Source organism: Rhinichthys klamathensis, unplaced genomic scaffold, assembly GCF_029890125.1.
Source record: "Rhinichthys klamathensis goyatoka isolate OS25496 unplaced genomic scaffold, OSU_Roscu_1.1 h1tg000439l_1, whole genome shotgun sequence".
Lineage (NCBI taxonomy): Eukaryota > Metazoa > Chordata > Actinopteri > Cypriniformes > Leuciscidae > Rhinichthys > Rhinichthys klamathensis.
This window is the reverse complement of record NW_026606935.1, coordinates 183,883-201,190: the sequence shown is the minus strand read 5'-3', so window position 1 is coordinate 201,190 and position 17,308 is coordinate 183,883. Positions and strand designations below refer to the sequence as shown.

Here is a 17,308-nt window from a genome sequence, read left to right as displayed (position 1 = left end):
CTATGCAACATTTGTACCTTAATATAACAGCTTCAAAGGGGTATCAGGCCGTGAGTGCAGAGACCAGTCTATGGCAGAGACTGGTATTTATGACAGTAACATTAATACAAGTACTCCACAGCGACTCTAGGGGTCGCTGTTTGACAAAAACGGAATTCCTGCATAGTGTGCCTTTAAAATGAACGGTATTTCTATACCAAGTCGATACCTACTGAACACTCAAGTCCGTATTTGTGCGAGCACTTTGTAAAGAGCGTCAAAGGTTTCTATATACAACATGTTTTTGCCGCATTGAACGGTGTAGCCAATCACTAACATGTCTGAGCGCATGAACGCAATGGCCAATCAAAGGTCTATATTGAGTTAGTCAGAATCAGCTCAATACACCAGAGTTTGCACACTCGCAAATCATTTCATTACAACCAACAAAGTATAAACACAATGTAAATAAGAGATTCAATTCGCAGTATAGACAGATTTTTTTATTATAACGGGAGTTTTCACTCACTTGCATTGCAGCTGAACTAAAGTGATTTCAGCTTTAGACACTATAATATGATTCTATGTAGCACTTTCAAAGCAGGGATCTTTATTAAACATTATAGAAAGGGTTTTATTTAGCACTAACAAAAGTTCTGATATTGTTACAATCCGAAAAATGCTAATTTTGTACTGTTTAGAACCATTTTATATGAGTGTTGGAAATGAAGGCTCCATGCTGCAACAACCCTTGTAAAGACGAAACACCAGTGAGGTCTCTTTAATATTCCAATTGTTTCTTTTAAATAGCAATGAGATTAAATGGAGAGCAAAATTTGTTTCAGGACTCAAATCCTACATTGGACATCAAGTAGAGAAGAGGCCGGGATGTGATGCAAAAAGAAGTGGCTTCGATTGAAAAGGGGAGTTTGATGGGCAGAGGAGGATATTCCCTACAGACAGACAAAACACAGATCCAGGGCCACAGCTGGTAATATGGTAAGAGAAGGTCGCTCACCGTAAACACAAGCTGTTTAGAGAAGGTCTGGAAAGGCCATTACTCCCAAAGCATTGTGGGATGGGAAGATAGAGGAAGAGAGATGAGATTGGGGGAAGGAGAGGGAAGAAAATAACACAGAGACTCTGTGTGAATCACATCCTATGCAAGCCCTATTATTTCTAGAAAAACAAAAAGTTTTCCCTGAACTATGCTTGTACTCAAACTGCCACCACATCGAAACCCTTTAAACAACATCGCTCACCTTATAATTAGTCAGACTACACTGGAAATAGGGGTGATGTACCAGTTGAACCTGATTCAGATGTCAATTTGAATAAAATTTGGTTAGTTTGGTAGAAATGTGAGAACCGTTGAGACCGTGAGATATGGCTGTTATCTATAAATAATATATCATTGTATTTTATATACTTTTTTTTGCTATTTATTTTATTCACTATCTATTAGAATAACTGCTTACCACTGCAACAAAATCAGCTAATGATGTTTGTCCCTTGCAAACTAAAACAAGTCAACTAAATGCATATATTAGTTGCAAAATAATAAGCAAATAATAATGCATAGTAATAAAAAAATTAAATGCAAATAATAAAGAACTTAATGCAACTAAGGAAATAATCATACAGTACATAGTAAGTAAATAGGTTCAAAAATAAAAAAAAATATATATAAAATAAATAAAAATGTATAATTATATAATGTTGATAATAAAATAAAATATAATTGCTAAATATAGTGTTAAGTGTTTGTTTTTGCTTAGTAAGAGTTTCTGCATTGCATAAGTTCTCTTCAGTCTTCAACACAAACACGATTCATCCACACTGATCTTTTGCCCCAATCAAACAACTTAAAAAAAGCCACAAAACAAAGCCTCAAAAATTATTAAAGATGCAAGAGCGCATTTACACTCACCGGCCACTTTATTAGGTACACCTGTCCAACTGCTCGTTAACACTTAATTTCTAAGCAGCCAATCACATGGCGGCAACTCAGTGCATTTAGGCATGTAGACATGGTCAAGACAATCTCCTGCAGTTCAAACCGAGCATCAGTATGGGGAAGAAAGTTGATTTGAGTGACTTTGAACGTGGCATGATTGTTGGTGCCAGAAGGGCTGGTCTGAGTATTTCAGAAACTGCTAATCTACTGGGATTTTCACGCACAACCATCTCTAGGGTTTACAGAGAATGGTCCGAAAAAGAAAAAACATCCAGTGAGCGGCAGTTCTGTGGGCGGAAATGCCTTGTTGATGCCAGAGATCAGAGGAGAATGGCCAGACTGGTTCGAGCTGATAGAAGGGCAACAGTGACTGAAATAACCACTCGTTACAACCGAGGTATGCAGCAAAGCATTTGTGAAGCCACAACACGCACAACCTTGAGGCGGATGGGCTACAACAGCAGAAGACTCCACCGGGTACCACTCATCTCCACTACAAATAGGAAAAAGAGGCTACAATTTGCAAGAGCTCACCAAAATTGAACAGTTGAAGACTGGAAAAATGTTGCCTGGTCTGATGAGTCTCGATTTCTGTTGAGACATTCAGATGTTAGAGTCAGAATTTGGCGTAAACAGAATGAGAACATGGAACCATCATGCCTTGTTACCACTGTGCAGGCTGGTGGTGGTGGTGTAATGGTGTGGGGGATGTTTTCCTGGCACACTTTAGGCCCCTTAGTGCCAATTGGGCATCGTTTAAATGCCACGGCCTACCTGAGCATTGTTTCTGACCATGTCCATCCCTTTATGGCCACCATGTACCCATCCTCTGATGGCTACTTCCACCATGTCACAAAGCTCTAATCATTTCAAATTGGTTTCTTGAACATGACAATGAGTTCACTGTACTAAAATGGCCTCCACAGTCACCAGATCTCAACCCAATAGAGCATCTTTGGGATGTGGTGGAGATTCGCATCATGGATGTGCAGCCGACAAATCTGCGGCAACTGTGTGATGCCATCATGTCAATATGGACCAAACTCCCTGAGGAATGCTTCCAGCACCTTGTTGAATCTATGCCACGAAGAATTGAGGCAGTTCTGAAGGCAAAAGGGGGTCCAACCCGTTACTAGCATGGGGTACCTAATAAAGTGGCCGGTGAGTGTATATTTTTGATGTAGAATACAAATGTGAACGGCTGTGCGTTCATTTGTGCATTCAATTATAGCTGTCACAGGATTTGTATGTATTTGTGTAATTTACCATGAGCTTACAAAACCATGTGTTTATTGTGTTACGTGTAATGGATGCCTGTTACTTTATCCGCTACAGTAAAAGACCTGGGTGTTACAGACTGCAGCCTGTCTTTTGAAAAACATATTTCATATGTTACAAAAACAGCCTTTTTCCACCTTAGAAACATTGCTAAGCTACGTAATATGCTATCAGTCTCTGATGCAGAAAAGTTAGTTCATGCATTCATGACCTCGAGACTAGATTACTGTAATGCTTTATAAGCCGGTTGTCCTGCATCTTCAATAAACAAGCTACAGTTAGTCCAAAATGCAGCCGCTAGAGTTCAAGAAAATATGATCATATAACACCGATTCTATCATCACTTCATTGGTTACCTATAAAGTTCTGTATTAATTACAAGGTATTGCTTTTGACTTATAAAGCTCTAAATGGTTTAGCTCCAGTCTATTTAACGGATCTTCTATCGCCCTATAATCCATCGCGCTCTTTAAGATCACTAAATTCGAGGCTTCTGGTCATTCCTAGGATATCCAGATCCACCAAAGGAGGGAGAGCATTTTCACATTTAGCTCCGAAGCTCTGGAATAGCCTTCCTGATATTGTTCGTTGCTCAGACTCGTTCTCCCAGTTTAAAACTAGACTAAAGACGCATCTATTTAGCCAGGCATTCATATACATTTTTTATCTTACAGTTACTGTAAATTCGGCCTCTACTTCATAAACGCCAGAGGAGAACTGGCCCCGACTGAGCCTGGGTTCTCCAAAGGTTTTTTTTTCTCCATCGGGTCATCTGAAGGAGTTTTAGGACACCATCGGGTCACTTGATGGAGTTTTTCGGTTCCTTGCCACTGTTGCCTTTGGCTTGCTCAGTTGGGGATATTCACATTAAATGACCCATCATACCACTGATCAGCTCTACCAAACTTGGATGTCTTTTCCAGTAATAAACAAACACTGTTAAGTTGTTTTGATTGATACTGTGAAGCAGCTTTGATACAATCTGTATTGTGAAAAGCGCTATACAAATATATTTGACTTGACTTAATGGTAAATTGCAGCATGCATTTGGGAGAAGCGTTGGCGCTTTTAACTCAATGAGAGCGAAAGTGTCCCCTCTTCCCCTTCCGCAACTTATTCCGCAAATAGTACACTATTTATAAGTGTAAAAAGCAATGTAACTACTATTGCAAAGAAAATACTGCTGTTTTTACATAGTGTAAATAATCTATCGCTATTTTCACTTATTGTAAATAGAATCTATTGCTACTTGCACTCAAGTGCAAATAGCCACTGCCTTTTACAAAACTGTGATGAGAACTGTGGTGCTGAAAAAGGGGGTTTCGTGACCCTTTAAAATACTGTGTTGGGTCGCCATTTGATGTCCAAAGTAAAACAAGTTGTGATCTAACTGATCTAAGGAACATTACAAACACACTTTTGTGATAAACTAGACCACCTCACGCAAGCCGCTTAACAACGGTCTCTGAAAAACAAATGGAAACAACTGCATCTCACCAGAAGCCAATGAGACGAAGGCCGAAACGAAAGGTAATAGTGTTTAACACTGCATTTATGTTCACCATTGAAGCAGCTCTCCCATGACGAGCGCAAAGGGGAGACGTGGTGCAATGCAGACATAATGCTCAATTTGGGATTCAGAACTCATTGGGTGATCCATACGTGACCCGTAAATGACCCCATGCTTTAAAGGTCATGCAGAGGGTCAATGTACTGCCCGATGAACTCTCACTCTTCCATTTCACCCACGCGTCTCTCCGGGTTCACATATGTCCCGACCTCGACATTCCCACCGCAGAGTCTAGATACAGAAAAGTCAAGGCCAAAACATCTCCTTCTCTACAGAGACTGGTCAAAACATCTGCCAAGTATTTAGATAAGCAAAGCAGAGGGGAAATGGTTCCGATCACATGCTCGCAGCCTCGCAGGGATATTTTGTACCTCTTACAAGATAAGTAGACCGGAATTAAATGCTTAGCTTACTTAAAGACCTGTGAAATTCAAATGCACTAACCTTGTTGTATGCTGAGATATGCGGGAATATGCAGGAGTGTAAAAAGGTTGCAAGAGCTCCTTATTAGCAGAAGAGCCAACATTTACATAAAAGTAAAAAGGGAAGTATTTCCCCTGGAGTTATAATTAAAAACTATTACACTGAATCCTTTCTTCTGAGACAAAGGGACATTGTCTGCAGAGACACACTTGCCAGAGATACACCAGCCAGTGTTTTCCCTCTTAGCCAATCACACACACAGTAGCGTCCAAAAGTCACCGGGTGGCCAGATTGTAGACTTCACAACACTGATCTTCATCACCGCTTGGGTTTGCAATGATGGTAATGCATTCATGGTTCTGTCTTGGAGTCATGACTTGGTGTGGTTTTTTGCACAAATTTTGTATCAAACAAATTATGCAACCTGATCACACTAAATGCGTCTCTATGGCACGCAGTGTGTTTATCGTGCAATTTATACGCGAAAATGAGTTTTTACGTGCATAGGATACGCATGGGTTGGTTAGGGTAGGTTTAGTAGTGGTGTGGGGTGCGTGTTTATTATACGTTTGGGTAGAATTAGTGGTGTGGGGTGCGTGCGTATTACACGCAAATGAACTGCGTATCAAATGCACGCGAAAACTGCGTATCAAATGCACGCGAAAACTGCGTATCATATGCACGTAAAAACTCATTTTCGCGTATAAATTGCACGATAAAACACAATGCGTGCTATTAGAGACGCATTTACGTGAGAACAGGCTGAATTATGAAACTCAAGAATTTTTGGCATATAGATACAAAAATATAGTCAATAAATTAAAATAAATAAAATCAAATATTAAAAATATAATAAAAATAATATAAAATAAAAAAATAAAATAATCAGAATACAAATAAGGCAACTAAACAAATAATCATGCGTAGCAAGTAAATATTAATTAAATAAAAATTTAATTAAAAAAAAAAAAATCAAAACTAATAGTCAAGGACTAAAAGCCACAATTTTGATTTCATGAGCTCTCTATGGCATTATAAAGCTGCATGGAAACAATATGCATGATAAAAAATGCCTTAAATTTGATTTGATCGCTGTTGGACGCCTACATCAGAATTAAATGAGTAAATCACAAGAAGATTGTACAATAAAAATCTATGTAGACAGCAATCTTCTAATGAAATCTGATACGAGTACCTGACACAGAGAATAAAGCTCAGGAGATTTTTATAACAAGATGGACACACTTGATAGAAGTCATTACGAGCTGGCGAGCTCAGCGGCCTGAAATCCAGTCCCTGAATGACTATGATGTCTAAGTTATGCGGCAGATGGACATTTATACCTCTAATGTTACATTGAATAATGAGGAGGAAGGGAAATTGTCGTCTTTTTTATAGTTTTATGTGCTGGAAAACAATATGTCTTATTGTATTAAAATATTGTGTGCAATGTGGGAGCAGGTTTAAAATACATTTTCTGTAGAAGATGCAAGTGGTGTTTTCCCATGCAGATTCACTGCCATGATGCAAGGGTGTTGCTAAGGGGTTGCTAGGGTTGTATCATAAAAGTAACAGCACTCCTCTCTTCAACAAATAGCACATTTTGAGGTGTCATTCATGACTGTGACATAAACAGTGGTGAATTGTAATACTAAGTCTTTGAAGTTTGATAATGAACAGCAAATATATGTAAAAGCGAAATTGCTTAAAGCCAACTACCAAAGTCTGACTTTCTTAGTTACATCCGTTTTCCATAATTTGCATTAAAAACAATCCATAACTCTAATTTATGTTCATAATAATAATAATAAATGATGACGATGATAAACTGCCACATTGGGACACATCAGATTGTTAGACTACCATTTTTTATATATATTATTAAAGAGTAATGAGATAAATAATATTAAAAATAAGAATAATACAGTATTATTACTAAATAATTAATATTATAAACAATACTTTTCATAATTATTAAATATAATATATTATAAAATATATTTATAGCATTAAATAAATATAAAATATTTTTAAAATAATAATACAAAATTAGTTAATAATAATATTAATAATAATAGACTGCCACATATGGGTCACATCAGATTCCAAAAATAAATAATGTAAAAAAAAGTCATACATTTATCACTTCTAATGTCAGCAGAACCACGAAATGCATAAGCGAGGCGGACTCTGATGCAGATAGATGGATTTAATTTCAGAGTAAAGAAAAAAATGAAATGGAAAAGTCTTCAATAGAGCATTTCTTCAAGAAAACTGTGAGCTCTTTCAGTTCCCACAGGAAGGTCCAGTATGTTTTTATGACGTGAGGAGACGATCTCAAAAAGTTTTTGTTGTTGTTGTGCCTAGTCATTAAAAAGAGTCGGTTCATAAGACTAATGTGTTTATGAATCAGACTACACCGGCTAAAACAACACAATGATTCAGCTAAAAATTAGTGCAGGAAACACTGTCAGAGAATGTAGACATTCAACTTTTAATAACACCAAATATCATGAAAACCCCAATTGTCCAGTTTGTATTTTTGATGCCAATGTCTGTCCTCAAAACAAGTATCATCTTTGTAAATGCAAGCACACATGTGTGCACACTAGCAAACACGCAACACTGACAGCTTAGTTGCGCCAACAAATGTGTCACACTTGAGGAACTCAATGTGCATCATCTTCTGGAACGCAACATTTAAAAGGACAGCATGTCTGACGGGGGTAGTGTAACTCCCCGAAAAACACAAGGCACACACCAAACTAATCAATTTAGAGCCTATTCCTTTTTGCTGCATTCAAAGCAGTTTACGGTCACTGCCTGCAGGCCTGACAGCAAAACAAAGAGCCCCCATTCTCCTGTGTTCTCTGGAGTCCTGCCACATGCTCTTTCAGTGCTCGGAGAAACACAACATGGAGAAATAAAGGCCTTGTATTCCTCAGACAGGAAAGGCAGTGCGAAATCAGGATTTCTCATGTTCCACAGAGAGAAATACTGAAATATTAAGTCCTCATGGAAGTGTTGAGGAGGCTTGAGTGTTAAATACAGCTGTTGAGAGAGAGAGAGAGAGAGAGAGAGAGAGAGAGAGAGAGAGAGAGAGAGAGAGAGAGAGAGAGAGCATGTGTATGTGTGGAATGTGGAGGAGTCAAGACGTATGGAATGCACAGAAGATCTATGGCATCCACAGACACTGGATCTGTTCCAAATCCTAGTGAGCTGTCTACGTAGGCAGCATATTAAGACATCATGCACATACACTGTAAAAAATATTTTAGCAATTTAGTTATTTCAACTTATTTTTTTGTGTAGAGATAACTAGATTGTCCAGACAACTAAATTTTTTAAGTTTTCTTGTCCTCAACTTATCGAAATAAGTTAGTTAAACTAAAAAAAAAAAACATGCAAAAAGATAACACAAAATAATGAGTTAAGTTTTTTTACAGTGTAGGAAACATTAATATGCTGACTTCAAGGATACAATACCGAATTTTGGCCAAATTCTATGGCAGCATTGCATGCATCCTTCTCAGAGAAGATAATGCCAGAATACATTGCGACGAAAAAACATTGCAGATGAAGCTAGACTATTCAATATTTAATATAGAAAAATAGCTACGAAAACCTGACTGACTAGTTTACCCAAACCCAATATTTGCATGGACAACACTACCATTTTAAGTGTTTTTTTATATATTTTTTGAAAGATGTCTCTTATGTTCACCAAGGCTGCATTTATTTAATCAGCAATACATTAAAAACAGTAATATTGTAAAATATTATTACTCCAAAATTATCATTACTCCAGTCTTCAGAGTCACATGATCCTTCAGAAATCATTCTAATATGCTGATTTTCTGCTCAAAAATCATTTATTATATTATTGTTGACATTTTTTTTTTTTTTTTTTTTGGAAACTGTGATCATATTTTCAGAATTCTTATATGAATAGAAAATTCAAAAGAACAACATTTATTTGAAATATAAATCTTTTATAACATTATTAATGTCTTTACTGTCACTTTCGATTTAAATGTGAAGAATTTAATGTATCCTTGCTAGGGGAAAAAGTATTCATTTCACTAAAAAATAACTAAAATCTTACTGACCCCAAACTTTTGAATGGAAATGTATTTCTATGCAACACATTTAGGCTGCCTATGCAAGGCGTTCCAAATCAGCAACCATGAGGTTGCATTTCAGATAGGGTGCTTTTCAGATAGGGTACATTTAGGATAGGGTGCATTTCGGATAGGGTGCATTTCAGATAGGGTGCATTTCGGATAGGGTGCATTTCGGATAGGGTGCATTTCAGATAGGGTGCATTTCGGATAGGGTGCATTTCGGATAGGGTGCATTTCAGATAGGGTGCATTTCGGATAGGGTGCATTTCGGATAGGGTGCATTTCAGATAGGGTGCATTTCAGATAGGGTGCATTTCGGATAGGGTGCATTTCGGATAGGGTGCATTTCGGATAGGGTGCATTTCAGAAAGGGTGCATTTCAGATAGGGTGCATTTCGGATAGGGTGCTTCCTAAGTAGGCAGTAGACAGTAAGGCAGCTCACTAGGTTTTTGAACAGAGCCATTGTGTTCATTCTGCTAGGCTTGTCACCACAAGATAACATACTTAAGTAAGCAAGTTAAGCAAGAATTTAATGATGCTACTATGCTACAACTCACGTATACTATTTTTAAACAGACCGTTTACTCAAGAATTCAAATATGTCAACATATCCTTGATAACATCATCACCAAAATAAAATAGCCCGTATACACACCTGTGCTCAGTACTAACTCTCCAATCCAAATGCATGTTTCCATATACACACAAACACAATGCATTATTCTATGTCATACATGCACCTTTTGAGAAACATGAAGGGGAGTAAATGATGACCAAACTTTTATTTGCTGGTATCCAATATGAGAAAGAGAACTATCCCTTTGCATGTGATATGAAACGTAAAGAGTCACTATAGCTTCAAATTGCCTCAGGCTGTAGATGTCTGAGATGTCTACATTTTCCAGACTAACCATTGTTGTAAAAGTGTTTTAGGGAGTTGTCTCTTAAAACCACCCTAAACCTTACACGGTAAACTGTACATGTTAAATGCTGGACTATTAATCATTCTGTTGATTCTATTAAGAAAACACCCAACCTGAAACCTTTCATTTCCTGCAAAGTGTTCATAAGACAAAAACAACTTCAAAGTTCAAATGATCTCCCACACTAATCCAGACAACTAGAAAGTCTGAGACAAATATTGAACGTAGACAGCCTTACTAGGAGTTTAAATCAGACAATTCATCACGAAATTATATTGATTTTCTCAGTTAGAGATACGATATTTGCCGATGTCTCAAAAAATTCAGCGATAAGATTACGTTTCGATTCGATTCAGGGCTATATCGATTTATTTATCGATATTTAGATATTATGTGCCAAGTTTACACAACCAGTTACATTTTTATTAACTCACAAATGCAACCAAAATATATAACATGAACGTTTAAAGTCTTTGAAAATTGCACACCCTCTCCCAATTGACCCTTCGCTTGATTGACAGGTGATCTGACCAATCATACTTCGCCATCCGCCATTTTGTCCAACAAAGCAGTCAGGAGAGTTAGTAGATTAACATGGGAGGATTTGAACTTGAAAAACGTAATGTACTGATGCCTTTCTGCGGTTAAAACAACATTCCTTCTTATGTTCATTCATGTTTATTTGATAAATGAACTAGAAGGAAGAGATGATCGGATTTTAACTGATGCTCTACAGCGATCTGTCACGACACAAAACGGTATTTATTGTTTAAATTTCTTTTAAAAAAAGACCAAATTTGAAAGGTGAGACTTTGTTTAATATGTTTAATATCAAAAGTAACCTGGTCTGTCCTGTCTGTCAGCGTGTTGTCAGTCCGCGATGTATTTTTCACTGTGTGAGAACATGGTGTGTGTGTGTGTGAGAGCAGCGTAGCTTGACGGACATAGCGACAGTAACTAAGGGGGGCGGGTCTTTGCGAACGGTCGATTGGGACATTTACAACAACAAAAAACAACACATTAGTTTTTTTTAGAGTGTCAAAAGGGTACCTCATACTTTACATGTGGCATCGATACATTGTATCGTTAGACGTTTGATCAATGCATCGGGGTGTATACAAGAAAGTGTTGTAAGGCAGTTGCTATGGTGTTCTGACTGGTTTCCAGAGGTTTCCTAGCCAGGTTTATTCTGAATGGGATGCTCTGATGGTATCTAGGGTGTTGCTAGGTGGATTGTAGACTATCCTGGGTGGTTTCCAGAAGGTCTTTATCAAGCCAACATCACTGTTCTTATACTGTAGCTTTCAACAGCGGATTGGATAGAACAGCTGTGTGTGTGTTAGTACAGTATATGAGTGTATGCAGAGGGAAAGTTGGAGTGCGAGAAAGTATGGAAACATCTGCAACAATGCTCAAGTGCTTCCATACCCTGTCCCTAAGGCGACACTTTGTTGGTCCTTGCTGCACTGAGGTAGAAGTGTCTGTGTTGATCATTTGGAAATTACTACAGATCACACAAGATGACATCATAAGCGAGTAAACTTTCCGGCAGTTATTCTCGACACCGAAGCTGTTCGTCCAGCTTTGAATTCCAAGAACAGATGTCAAAAGTAAAAGAAGCCAAACTGCAGCAGCGTACAATGGGTCCTGCCAACACCTGCGAAGTTCCACATCTTGCTTTCATATTTGCAGAGATCAAACTTAAATTCCCCTCATTTGTCAGTCTCTTCTTTTACCATTCCGAGCTTCCAGAATATGAAACCATTGCTAAACGTGTGCATGTCTGCAGTCGCTGTACGTTATTAGCAGGCTCATATTATCTGCACTTTTTGGGGGAGGAAATCGGCAAAACAGATTTGAATATTGTGTTGCATGGATGTGAGAGTGCAACACTCGCATTGGTAACTGTAAGCATTGTCAAATTCGCTACAATATTTCATAAACAAACACAGAAAATTACTTTATGCATTTAGGGTGTACTCACACTAGCCAGTTTGAACCGTGCCCGAGTGCGTTTGACCACCAAAGCGCGGTTCGTTTGACTAGTGTGAGTGCTCCGAACCGTGCCCGGGCGCGGCTCGATTAGCCGGCCCTGGCCCGCTTGGAAGAGGTGGGCCTGAGCACGGTTCAGTTGGACTCGGGCGCGGTTCGCATGCAGTGTGAGCGCTAACCGTGCTGGAGCACGGAACAGGACGCGTGACGTCATGGTTTTGCGACGCTCCAAAACCAACACAGTCCGTAATCAAAGCTGCAAAGTCCTTGCTGCACTTCAGCTGGTACCTTGCAAACCTCCTCATACGAGCAGCACGATTACGTGAAAATTTTCGCGCCACTAAGGCGACGCATCTGTTTAACAACAGGCTGTGGACCACCGTGGACCAAACAACACAAAATTATCCACAAAGAAAACAGAGCGATGGACTCCATTGTGTTCAGAGAGCGCCGCTCTTCTTGTTTATCCCGAAACCGGAGCACGCTTACGTCACCATAATGACGTAAGCGTGCTCCGGCACGAATGCTGAAACCCTATGTGAGTGCAGGCTAGAGGGGGAGTGGGGAGGGGGGACAATCGTACTCTGGCCCGGTTCATGGCAACCGTGTCTAGTGTGAGTACACCCTTACTGTGATTCAGTAGGACGGGTAATCAATTCAGATTTCCCAATTCAATTAGGCTACGTTCAGACGGTCAGTCCAAATATGATTGAAATCCGATCAGATTTAGCAAGTGTGAACAGCAACAAAACAAAAAAATCACATGAAATGCAATTTTTACAAATCAGTTTTGAGTTACATTCATATGTGGTTCATCCGTTTCAGTCTGATTGCTCTGATCAGATTTCACGTGGTTTATGTGACTTTCTCACAGCATGTAAAACGTAAACATCAGACGTTGTTGTTATTGGAAACATGCTGAAAGTCACTGCAGAAACAAGGTTGGCAATGTTTTGAAACCGGCAGAGACGACGGCATGGAATAAAGCCGCTCATACCAGCCTCCAACGTTTCTGCCGCTGCCTCAGACGACGCAGTAGTCCAGCACACACATTGTTATGTTGCAAATGAGACAACATCTGTTTTGCAAATCCCTCCATGCTGCGGTTGTTGTTGTTGGTTTTGGCATAGAAACCAATCCAGATATTCTTGAAAACTAAAGAGCGGCATGGGACACACAAATCGAATCTGAACAGTTGCGATACACAATGTGGACAGTCAATAATTTTAGATCAGATTCCAACCGGATACACAAATAATCAGATTTGGATTGACAGTGTGAACAGACAAGAGCCTTAGATTCAGATACAAATGCTCTTGATTCTATTTGATTCAATTTCAATTTGTTTGAATTCAATTCTGATTCATTTGAGTATTTAGTCAGTTGTAAAGTCCATTTTGCTTCTTTATTCTTACATACAAATACTATCTCACTGCTTAGGGGATATTCAAATTAAATGACTCATCATACCACTGATCAGCTCTACCAAACGTGGATGTCTTTTCCAGTAATAAACAAACACTGTTAAGTTGTTTTGATTGATACTGTGAAGCAGCTTTGATACAATCTGTATTGTGAAAAGCGCTATATAAATATAGTTGACTTGACTTGACTTAGGCGGTGTTTAATTACATTACATTTATTCATTTATCAGACGTCTTTTTCGTCATCTTTTTTGTCGTAGGAACCAACAATATTCATAGTACACTATGCCAGATTTAAGGTATAAACAATAAAAATAGTTTTTTAAACTATTTTATTTTAAAAAAAATCATGCATTCGTGAATCAGACTACACTGGTTGTGTTTCATGGTTTCAAATGGAGATTGCGATTGACCGAAAATTTTAAACTATATTTTTAGCCAGACCGATGCAGACCCCAAAAATACAACGTGCAAAGAGACCTGCAGGGGAATAGAGTGAAATCAAACTCATGTTTTTTTGGACCAAATTTTCAAACCTCATGTAAAAACAGTGTAAATCAATTGTGTAACTTGGCAAAAGGCTGGAAATTTTGAATTTACAAACAGAGTTGCACCACAGACATAAGACGGTTGATGGCCTGATGCCCTGCAGTGCCAGAGAAACCAGAATCCTGCTCCCGAATTACACAACAACTTCTGTGCGGTTAAGAGTCACGCTGTTAAACCCAACAAAACTTTCCCGCTGTAAACCCCACCGACAACACACATCAAATGATCCTGGGTGCAAAATCAAAGCGCTTGTGCGAGGCTTAAAAGACTCTTATAAAAAAAAAAAACTTCAAAACATCAGACACGCCTCTGATTAGAATCACAATAGCGCAGAGATCTGCTCATAGCATCGTGGGAGAGGTAACGTGTGTGTGTGTGTGTGTGTGTGTGTGTGTGTGTGAGAGAGAGATATATATAATAATGCAGAAAAAGAGAGTTATGAGAACGTGCTGGAAAATATCTCTCCGATTTCATAGAAAACGCTTCCAGCCATTGGAAAGCTCTCAGCTGACATCATCCTTTGCTAGCAAAATCTGAACCCGTGGAGCACAAATTTCCAAAGTCTTAAAGTCTTACTTAAAGTCCAAAGTGTGTTAATAAAGATCATATTTGACGCTAATGCACATGGAGGATTCAACGTCCAGGTCTCCTCACTCATGATACAGACGGCTAATCGGCCTCATGTGGTTTTCAAGGACCAGTTCTGTGTCTGGTTTGTATATTTTAAATGTCCTAGTCTTCTGATTCTGAGACTGTAGTATTGCCCCCACAGACATGGATTATTACACCAGATAAGTACAATTGGCTCTGAGGTCAAATTAACAAGGCTCACATTGAACGCAGCAACCATTTTTTCCTGTAATCTCCAGTCTTATCTAAGAGGGAAATGAAAACTGTAGACCCTGTTCTTCGCTACACGACTCTTGTCCAGTAAAGTCACAAATGCAATTACATCCTCATTTCCCCAGCAAAGAAATTAACCAGGAGAATTTTGCAAGAGATTTCGCAGAGACTCCCCCTCCCCTAAAGTTCATTTCCCATGACCTCCACATGTGTCCAAGAGCGTTTCTCAGCTCTGCTCTGCAGGCCGGAAATGCACCGAGGTCAAAGGTCGAGGCAATGCCTGCGACAACAGAGACTTTAATTACAGTCAGGCTGTCTTGTAAACAAGCACACAATGTCTAAATCTTCACTCATAAACAGCCCAGTCTACAGTGATCACACAAATGTCAATCCTGTCCAATGCTTATTCCAGAACTCACATTATGCATGTGCAATGAATGCTTGAAAACTGGAAAATCTTGCAGGAAAAAATGAAAAGTACTAACTTTCCCCCTATTCTCCTCATTCCACATAATCTTTAAATCCACAATACGGAAGAACAAACACACATGGATTAGTATTACAATCTTTCATTACACTTTCCTACAGACTCAAATATCCACACTTACTGTACAACTGGGTAATTTCTACAGTGCTTGTAATGCAAATGTTTTAATCGTTAATCAATTTATAGCCTAGTTCTTCCAGTGTCTTCACATTCTATCAGCCGAATAATACCTTTTACTAACAAAAGCTACTTGATGACATCATCCTCAAGGAAGTGACATCATGTTGATGGGAAAACAACAGCACAAACATATTTGATAACATTAAAAATCTGTTTGATGTCAAAACTTTAAAGGAACCTCTTAACCTAAAATTGATTGCACGGCATTGTAATAACGGGAAAAAAGTTATAAAATGGAAGATTTCGAGACAAACAAGCATATTCAAAGGTCAAGACATACTGTACAACATAAACGACACAAATACTCACAAAAACAGATCAAACCCAGAGTTAAGGAGTAAATCTTTTAGTGCTTACGGTGTACCTTCGGTCAGGCGGTCGGCTGTGCGCGTTGCCATCCATCCCTGCCGCGGCCTGCATGGGTCTGAAATCCCTGGCACTGAAGAACAGAAAGCAAACACTACTCACTCGTGGCTCAAAGGGAGTGCTGACAGATTAAGAGGTTAAACTCGACGAGTCAGTTTTGGAGAAGGTGGTTCTTCATGCCAAATTGTCAATAATGGGCAGGTTCCCTTGTTGAAAAAACAAACATCTTCAACTTACACCAGACTAGCTGGTTTGCTGCTCTCCCAACTTGGTCAGGCTGGTCTATGGGCTGGTTTTAGCTGCTGGAAGACCAGCTTAAACCACTCAAGACCAGCAAACCAGCTTAGGAGGTTTTTTTTATTTTTTTCAGCAGGGTGTGTAGAGGTGTGTTCCCGGGGAGGAAGGATATTTACTGGTTGTCACAAAGAAAAAACAATTTTTTTAGCAAGCAAGCAAAAAAGCTATTAAAAATTATTGGTCTAGTGATGTGGTTCAAACGTGAATAATACATGCCTCAACATAATATTATTATTTAACCAAAAACTTGCAAATTAACTAATCGGCCAGTGATTCCCCTGCAGTCTTGTCTTATGGAAAATAACATTTTGAAAACTGATTTTGTATGCAACAGGCAGGGGGAGTGCGCTTTTGCTGGCTGTCAACTGTCAAGAAAATGTCAAAAACATCATCATGCAATTCAAAGCCCTACAATAGTTTTTCGGTAGCCTAATGGTCAAAATATATATATATTAAAAAAAAATACTATTTCTCTAAAAAATTCGTTTTTAACAAATTAGCCGGTGTGATTGTGCACAAGATCACTCAAGTTCGAATCCCGTCTCAACATACTTTTTTTTTTAACTAAGCAAAACAAAAAAATAAGCTTAACAGTAAGTCATCACTGGGAAGCAATTTCGGCATTTTGTATCCATAATTCATTTTGTGCTTCACGAATAAAACGGTCATACTAGTTTGAATGAGAATGACGCATTGAACGTAACGTTACCTTGATCGCCTTTGAAGTTTTGCGCGGCTGTCAACTGTCATCAGTCTCGTCAAAACACCATCATCAACAACAACTTCAGCACGTTTTGGAGCGTTTCAGCAGACTTAAAGCACTCCTTCTTGGTCCCTGCATCAATTCTGTCCCGTTACCCCATTACAATTCTGCAACTCCCACCATATTTTCCAGAGTCCTCCCCCTGTCAACAG

The 17,308-nt window shown here is 38.8% G+C and overlaps 1 protein-coding gene across 3 annotated transcripts in view; it reads right to left on the bottom strand.

Moving 5' to 3' along the window:
* Positions 1 to 17,308, bottom strand: part of cobll1b (cordon-bleu WH2 repeat protein-like 1b) — a 64,404-nt gene extending 47,096 nt beyond the window's left edge. The window contains exons 1-2 of one of the 3 annotated variants that reach the window (XM_056236118.1): positions 17,103 to 17,308; positions 16,095 to 16,169 (exon numbers count right to left, since the gene is read on the bottom strand). In XM_056236118.1, coding sequence (XP_056092093.1) covers positions 16,095 to 16,169; positions 17,103 to 17,143 — 116 coding nt within the window. In that variant the 5' untranslated portion in view covers positions 17,144 to 17,308. Of the gene's footprint in view, positions 1 to 16,087; positions 16,170 to 17,102 lie in introns of all 3 variants that reach the window. The other 2 variants (XM_056236120.1, XM_056236119.1) reach the window with 2 other exon arrangements.